The sequence below is a fragment of the Cygnus olor genome, chromosome 1 (assembly GCF_009769625.2).
Source record: "Cygnus olor isolate bCygOlo1 chromosome 1, bCygOlo1.pri.v2, whole genome shotgun sequence".
NCBI classification, from domain to species: Eukaryota; Metazoa; Chordata; class Aves; order Anseriformes; family Anatidae; genus Cygnus; species Cygnus olor.
The window spans coordinates 142,920,612-142,929,206 of NC_049169.1; the positions used below are offsets into that span (position 1 = coordinate 142,920,612).

General features: G+C 56.4%; 1 protein-coding gene across 1 annotated transcript; it reads left to right on the plus strand.

Annotated features, from left to right (window-relative positions):
* The first annotated feature begins 2,053 nt into the window (after nucleotides 1–2,053).
* On the plus strand, nucleotides 2,054–3,411 carry POU3F3 (POU class 3 homeobox 3). The gene has a single exon (XM_040536510.1). The coding sequence runs from the start codon at nucleotides 2,054–2,056 to the stop codon at nucleotides 3,377–3,379; it is 1,326 nt and encodes a 441-aa protein (XP_040392444.1). The 3' UTR covers nucleotides 3,380–3,411.
* Nucleotides 3,412–8,595: the final 5,184 nt, after the last annotated feature.

Genomic DNA, 8,595 nt, shown 5'->3' on the forward strand with positions numbered 1-8,595 from the left:
CCGCCCCCCTTAACTCTTTCCGCTGGATGGGAAAAGAAATAACCGCGGGGGGTGCGGGCCCGGGGGTTCAGGCCGGCTGCCTGCGGCGGAGCGAGGCTGCTCGCCGGGAGAACGAGGACCCCCCGGGCTCCCCCCCCCCCCCCCGACGGCGGGACGGCGGCTGGAGGGGGGGGGGGGGGCTCGGGACACGGGGGGAGGACAAAAGGAGGAGGGGGGGAGGCAGAGAGACGGGAGGGGAGGCTGCGCGGAGGCCGTTCTCGGCGCTGCTCGTTGTTAATGAGGACCCCCCCCCCCAAAAAATAAATCCCCCCCCCCCCGGTGTGTGTGCCCCCCCCCCCTCCCCTCTCTCTCTGTGCACGAAGAGTTAAGGGGAGGAGGGGAGGGCCGGCTGGAGGGAAGGAGGCGGGGAGGAGGAGGAGGAGGAGGAGGAAGGGGGGGAAGAGGCCGGCGGAGGGAGGCCGGGGAGGGGGGGGGGGCGACTTCCAGCCCCGACTGCGCTTTGCCTAAATTAACGGGCAGCCAATCGGAACGGCCGGAAGGGGGCCCGGCGGCCAATGGGGGGCGGCGGCGGGCGAGGGGACGGGGACCGGGGGGCTTTGGGGGGGGTCCGGGGGGAGGGGGGGGGGGCGGCGGGCAGACGGCGGCGGGCGAGGGGACGGGGAGGGCGGAGGGGAGGGGGCGGCGCGGGCACGGCCCGGGAGAGGGAGGGAAGGGAGGGGAGGGGAAGGGAAGGAAGGGAGGGAGGGAGGGAGGGAAGGGAGGAGGGAGGGAGGGAGGCGGGGAGAGGCGAGCGGCGGGACTCCGGCCCCGCCAGTGCGCGCCGCGAGCCCGGCAGCCCAAGTTGCCCGCCGGAGTTAGTGTATAAAGGATACCATATATGCACACGCACATAACGCACACCTCTCCGGCAAGGCACTCCTCCTCCGCCTCCTCCCTCGAGCGGCCGCTGGAATTAAAATAAAAAAGCAAAACAAACACCAAAAAAAAAAAAAAAAAGGAGAGAGAGAGAGAGAGAGGAGAGAGAGAGGGAGAGAGAGAGAAACAATCCGCGAGGTACCGAGAAAATTCAACTTTTTCTGATTTTTTTTCCACTTTTTCTTTTTTTTTTTTTTTTTTTCCAACCGCCTAAAGGAAAGGTAGAGAGAAATATATATATAAAAATATATATATAAAACAAAAAGATGTCTTATCCAGCCTGTGACTCTAGCAAGAAGGCTCCGGCAGGACTCTTGTTTCAAAGGGGACAAAGTGCTCCGGCGGCAGCACAACTTTGAGCAATGCATCATCGCCGCCACCGCCACCATCATCATCGTCACGGGAAGTTTTCGTAGGACACCGAGCAAAAACTTGCAGATAAAAGAGCAAAGAGGAGACCGAGGAGCCGAGGCGAGAGGCGGAGAGAGAGACAGAGAGACAGAGGAGGAAAAGAGCCCCCCGCCGCCCCGAGCCTTCAAGGAAAGAAGAAAAGGAAAAGTTTCGCTCGGAGAGGGGAAGGCTGCGAGGTGGAGATGTACTCCTAGGGGAGCGGAGGGGAGAAGGCACGGGGGCTTTTCGATCCCCCCCCCCCCGCTTCTTTTTCGCTTTTTAGCCTTTGTTTGGTTTCCTCCCAGCGAGCAGCGAGCAGGCGGCGGAGGACAAGCCCCCCCCCTCCACGTTCTGTATACAATTTGTGTGTGTTTTTTTTTTTTTTTTTTTTTTTCCCGGAGAGAAAAAAAAGAGAGAGAGAAAAAAGCCAAAAAAAAAAAAAAAACACGACCGCAGAAGGGGAAGGAGGAGAAGAAGGCAAGGCGAAGGCAGAGCGGAGCCGAGGCAGGACGGGCGGCGGACGGGCGGCCGGCAGCGCGCCGCGGAGCGCTAGCAGGTGAACCCCGCGCCCCGGCGCCCCGGCGAGGCTGGGAAGGCGGCGGCGGCGGCGGCGGCGGCGGCGCGGGCGGCGGCCCCGGCAGCGGCCCCGGCAGCGGCGGGCAAGGGCGCTCGGCCGGCAGCCGGCGGCGCGGCGGCGGCGGCGGCGGCGCGGCGGGGGCGAGCGGCGGGCGGCGGCGGCGGGCGCGGGATGGCCGCGGCCACGTCTAACCCCTACCTCCCCGGCACCGGCATCCTGGCGGCCGGCTCCATCGTCCACGCGGACTCGGGCGGCGGCGGCGGCGGCGGCGGCGGCGGCATGCAGCCGGGCGGCGTGGCCGTCACCTCGGTGGCGGCGGGCGGCTACCGCGGCGACCCGGCGGCCAAGATGGTCCAGAGCGACTTCATGCCGGGCGCCATGGCCGCCAGCAACGGCGGCCATATGCTGAGCCATGCCCACCAGTGGGTGACAGCCCTGCCCCACGCCGCCGCCGCCGCCGCCGCCGCCGCCGCCGCCGCCGCCGAGGCCGGCTCGCCGTGGTCCGGCAGCCCCGTGGGCATGACGGGCAGCCCCCAGCAGCCGCCGCCGCCGCCCGACGTGAAGGGCGGCGGCGGGCGCGACGACCTGCACTCGGGCGCGGCGCTGCACCACCGGGCGCCCCACCTGGGCCCCCCGCACCAGGGGCACCCGGCGGCCTGGGGCGCGGCGGCGGCGGCCGCCCACCTGCCCTCCATGGCCGGCGGGCAGCAGCAGCAGCAGTCGCTCCTCTACTCGCAGCCCGGGGGCTTCACGGTGAACGGCATGCTGAGCCCCCCCCCCGGCGGGCAGAGCCTGGTGCACCCCGGGCTGGTGCGCGGCGAGACGCCGGAGCTGGGCGAGCACCCCGGGCACCACCACCACCACCACCACCAGCACCCCGGGCACCACCCGGCGCACCACGGCGGCGTCAACAGCCACGACCCGCACTCGGACGAGGACACGCCGACCTCCGACGACCTGGAGCAGTTCGCCAAGCAGTTCAAGCAGCGGCGGATAAAGCTGGGCTTCACGCAGGCCGACGTGGGGCTGGCGCTGGGCACCCTCTACGGCAACGTCTTCTCGCAGACCACCATCTGCCGCTTCGAGGCCCTGCAGCTCAGCTTCAAGAACATGTGCAAGCTGAAGCCTTTGTTGAACAAGTGGCTGGAGGAAGCCGACTCCTCCACGGGCAGCCCCACCAGCATCGACAAGATCGCGGCGCAGGGCAGGAAGAGGAAGAAGCGGACCTCCATCGAGGTGAGTGTCAAGGGGGCCTTGGAGAGCCACTTTCTGAAATGCCCCAAGCCCTCCGCCCAGGAGATTACGAACCTAGCGGACAGCCTGCAGCTGGAGAAGGAGGTGGTCAGGGTTTGGTTTTGCAATCGGAGGCAGAAAGAGAAACGGATGACCCCCCCGGGGATCCAGCAGCAGACCCCCGACGATGTCTACTCGCAGGTCGGCACCGTCAACTCCGACACGCCGCCCCCTCACCACGGACTGCAGACGAGCGTGCAGTGAGGGGCACCGACAGGGCCGGGGAGGGGGACGGGGGGGGAGCTCGGGGCACCGCGGGCCGGGCCGGGCCGGGCACCGCCGCACCGGCCCCGGCCCCAGCACCGGCACCGGCCCCGGCAGCGGTACCGGCAGCGGCAGCGCCGCGCACACCCGCTCGCTCACACACACACACACACGCACACACACTCACACCCGCACGCACGCACTCACACACACGTACACACACACACACACACACGGTCCAGGCTCGTTCAGACTGCTTGTGTTTATATATATATGGATAGAGGCGTGCATCTACATATATATATATATATATAAGAGCGAGACCAAGAGGGAGCGGTGGAGGAAGGATCCGAGCGAGAGCGTTTAGACTGTGCTGGGTAAAACGGGGCGGAGATGCGGTAATGCACCAAAACTGCAGATGTGTCGGGGGGTTGCTTGTGGGAACAGGGGTTGGCCGGGTGGGTTTTCGTTTGGTTTCTTTAGGGTTTTGCTTTTTTACTCCCCCAGTTACCCCTCTCTCGCAGCGAGGAATGCCACTGATGTCTGCACCTCTTCTCTCCCCTCCTCCCCCCCGTACTCTCCCCCCTATCCCCAAAAGGGCTCTCTTCTCTGAATCACAGAAACTTTTTTCCCCCCTTTCTCCCTCTCTTTTTTTTCCCTTTATTTTTTTTCTCCTTTAGTTTTCTTTCCCCCTTTTTTCTTTCTTTTTTTTTTCCTTTTCTTTATTTTTTTTCTTAAATGGGAGCAATCCAAAAAAAAAAAAGGGAAGCAGAAGCAAAATAATCTGATTAATCAGAGGGGGCCTGCTGCATTCCAGCACCCTGTTTTTCTTGGCCAAACCGGAGAATTTTGGTGCAAGGCAGACATCCACTCTGAAAACATATATATCTATATAGCTATATATTCTGCAAAAATGAAAAGGGCCACTTTTTCCAGGAAAAAAAATATGCACACAGCACTAAAAACAAGCAGACTGCGTAGGGAAGCAAATACATATATATATATTTATCTATATATATAGGTATAGCTATAGAACAAAAATATGGAAATAAATGCCCGCACACCGAAAACTGACCCCGAGGAGAGAGGGGGGAGGGACAGACACCGGGGGGAGGGTGGGAGAAGGAGAGGTTGTTGGTCCCTAAAGTTCGAGCTCTGTAGAAGGACTTTGCATGAATTAAGGGAACCAGCAAGAGAAAGGGAAATAATTCAGGGCTGTCAAAGTCCTGCTCCTGACGGCTGCCAATCACCATGGAAGAGTCATAAAAAAAAAAAAATCCACTGCTAATATTTTTTTTATTAATATTTTTATTTTTTATTTCTGGACTGATTCAGATAAAGGGATTTAGAAGGACTGAGCATCTGCAGCTGCACTTATCTGAACTTCTCCTCTCCTAAATCCGTTGCCAACTTTGATTGAATGGGTGCTGTGGATGTGATTATATAATACTGCCATTTCCAAGCAGTGTTTTTGGTAGGTTTTAATAAACAGACTTTTCAAAAAGACGGCAATATAGAATTGTTAGATCCGTTGTTGATCTAAAAAAAAAAAAAAAATTTGCTTTATATTTTCATTAAATGACTTCTTTTAATATTTTATTCAGAATACCTATGAACTGCTGCAAAACGGTAATTTATTTTTTCCCCAGATCTTGTATTACGTGTTTTTTTCAGACGAGCACAAATCAAAATGAAATGAAAATATGGACAGTTGTTAGGTAATAAGGGTATCTTTTGATGTGATAATTTGATTGTAATTTAATTTGAGTAGTGATTCCGTAAGAGCTGATTGAGAAAATAAATTTGTTAGAATGAAAGAGTCTGTGTCTGATGCATAAACCACTGTGTCGAAAAAAAAAAAAAAAAAAAAAAGTTCTCGGAAGGCAAATGCTGCAAAAGCTGATGTGAGGTGCTCCCCCAAGCCCAGCCTGCTCTCCGCACACCGCTCGGGGTCCCTGGGGCTGCAGCCTGGCAGCATCCCCTCCGGGTGCTCAGCACAATCCTCGCTCTTTCTCAGTCAAAATTATTAATATCGTCCTCCACCCGCACAGGGACCCCGTGGCATGGGAAAGTGAGGCGAGATTAGAGGTGATAAAGGTCCACGTTTCTCCGAGAGGGGATGGTAGCGTTTGGATTTAGGATCGCACTTCAGGGGCAGGGGATGCCCGAGTGTATCCGCCGATAATCAATGGCCGATGCTGAAAGCAGGGATGTTTCCTAAAGTTCACTCTTGTTTTCTCTCTTCTCAAACTAAGGCTCGGGGAGGGGAGGGGGGCGAGCTATCAATTACTTTGACGCATTTCGTGTCTGTGCAAAGATTGGGATTTAATTTATCGAAGGAGAAGGTGCTTTTTTTAATTATTTTTCCCCAGAAGGATATACAGAATAATGCTTCCAGCATCCTCCGCACGGTTCACCGTTTCTGTTGCTGCTGCTGCTGCTGTTGTTTGTGGTTGGTTTAGGCTTTTTCAATGGGGTGTGAAGTGGTGTAGCAAGAGTTTTTTTGTTTTTCTCTCTGCGGTAGTGCTGCCATACCTTCTTCGCGAGCAAGCGTGCGTGTTAGTGGCGTTGAAGCTGCCGCTGGATGCGGTGGGTAAGCCTGTCAAATTGATCCGCTGAATTTATGGCAATGTGCGGACAAGTGACTGACCGTTTCGGCTCGCTTCATTCTGAGCCGGGGACGTGGTGGGAAGCAGATAGCTGCTGCATCTAACGCCTCAGCCCGCCCCCACTAACGCTGTACGGGAGAATAAGGTTTGCTTTTATGATCCATCCAGTCCGTGGCTCCTTCCTCGCCTTCCTCTCCCTCCCCCTCGACCGCTCCCCCCCCTCCCCCCCCCCCTTATCCCTCGCTTCTCTACGTGCTATGGACGCAGGGGTTAAAACCCCAGAAAACCGCCGTAGAAACAACAAAACATTTATTCCTCGCAGATAGGCCCGGTGTCAGTCCATAAATCACGGGCGAGCCGAGCGTGCCGGGATGCGGTATGCGAACGCCGCTCAAACAGCACCGCCGGTTCGGCCCGTGAGACCCGAAAGGCCCTGCTAACACGGAAGGAAAAATAATAATGGTGATAATGGCGATTAAAAAAATAAAACACAAAGGGAAAAAGGAAAGAAAGGAAAAAAAAAAAAAGCCTGAAAGGGTAAAGGACGCTGCTTCTTTGTTCGCTGTAGCAGGAGCCCGGCCGGTGTCGCGCTTATGGGGACCGGCCCCGGGGCCCCGGCTGCGGGCGCTCGGGACACGCGAGGAGGGACTCGGTGCTGGCACCTTGTGGGGGGGACACCAGGGGGCCGTGGGGCACTGCGAAGGGCTGGTGACATTTCTCGGCGGGGTTCGGTTCCTGGGATTTGGATGGCAACAAAGAGCTAACATCCAAGGCTTGGCGCTGGTTGCCATTAGAAGGCAACCTTTGCGGTTTTGCTGCGTACGGGGAGCTGGGATTTAAAGGGTTTGGTAGCTTGCGGTTGTAGGGACTTGTAAAATGTGCCCGGTTCCGTCTGCTCATCATGCACAAAAAAAGTGAGGCCGCGCTCGTGTCCCCCCTCCGCTCCCCCCCCATCACCCCCCCATCCTCCTCCTCCCCTCCCCGAAACTGAATCCTCTGGATGTATTTGGGCATTTCAGGGTTGTGAGCCTGCGAGATGACCAGGGGCAGATAATCACGGAGAGGTTTGGCGTTCAGGGTGATATTGTTACACGTGTAAATAATGAAAATATTGTTATAGATCGCCAGATCTCCTAATGAATTTCGTAATTGTGTTCATTTATAATATCAGTGTTCTGTGCTTGGTGACTGAGTCGGCATCATTTTCCTTCTTCTCCTTCCTTTTTTTATTTTTATCTTTTTCTTCCTACCTAAAGGAGAGCCAAATGCTTTTACAAAGTTATGTTTGCTCAGTCTGGGTAATCCCGAGATGTGATTATTTATAGTTTACATTCTCATCTCCTGCGGTCCTCTGCTACGCCCTGGTCTTCTCGCTCCCATCCCATCCTTCCCCCGTCTCGTCTGTGTACAATAAATCATTTTCAGGTGTATTTAAATAGTCATCTCACCGCTGCCGGGCCGCGTGTTTCCCGGGATTCAGCCAAGAGCTCTGCCTTGGTTGAAAAACGCAGCGGTTCCTCTCGGAAGTGATCTCTAAAGAATCCTCCTGCTTTAATGTAGTGACTCGTGTTTGCACATTGCAATGCTCCCAACTCGTTTTGTACGGCCGGGTTTAAATGGAACGCTTAGGGAATGATCGGTTCTGATAATTTCATTATCAATGAGTGTAACATTTTAAATAATCCTAACAATTCGATTTTTTTTAATTATATATTTGTAAAATATTTATCCTGTTGAAAGCAACAACATGTTGTCGTATTTATTCGTTTATTTTTGTAATAAATGATCGACGCCTTCAAGCTGCTACTTGTATATATTTACACAGGTAGCCCGTTAGAGGCACAGTCCTATTTGTTCCAGTTCGCACGAGAGCGTAAAATCGCGTCTGGGGCTGGCAGCTGCGGGACAGCACTGTAGGCATGAGCTCCTTCGCCACATGCAGTGTAGTTTGCTTAAGTTCCAGGGTAATTAATCAAACTCTAAAAGGGATGCAACAAGTCCTGGCCTCGGATGCGGGCGAGGAAGGAAGGATTTAAGGCGAGGAGGCGGTGGCAAGGCCCCCAGGAGCCCAGGTAGGGCGAGGGGAGCGCTCTTTCTGGGGCGAGGAGGATGGCTCAGGGCAGCGGAGGCACATGGCCAGCGAGCCCACCAGGATTTTCAGTTGCAGTTTGCGATAATTGAGCGGGTGCAGCCTTCAATGGGAGGCTTGAGAAAGGCGAAAAGAAAGGGAGCGAGCGACCCCGTGGTATCAATGACACAGCAGTAGGGAGCTTTGCTTTTTTCTTTTTTTTTTTTTTTTTTCCTCCTTTCTTTTTTTTTTTTTTTTCCTTCTCCTTTGCCCGACAGAGGCTTTGGCGAGACAAAAAGCGGAGGGGTTAAGGCCTGAGCGAGGGGAGGCTAGCCTCCCTCCCGGCCTCCCCGCCGCCAAACGAGCAGCGGCACCGGGGCGCTCCGGAACCCCTCGGGGCCGGGGCCGCTCGCGGGCGCCCCACGCGTGGGCAGCCCCGACGGGGCGGTCGCCCCTCCCTTCCCCGGCCCCAACCCCGACCCCAACCCCGACCCCAAACCCCGTCCTCGTCCCCTGAGGACCTTGGGGGGGCTCCGGTG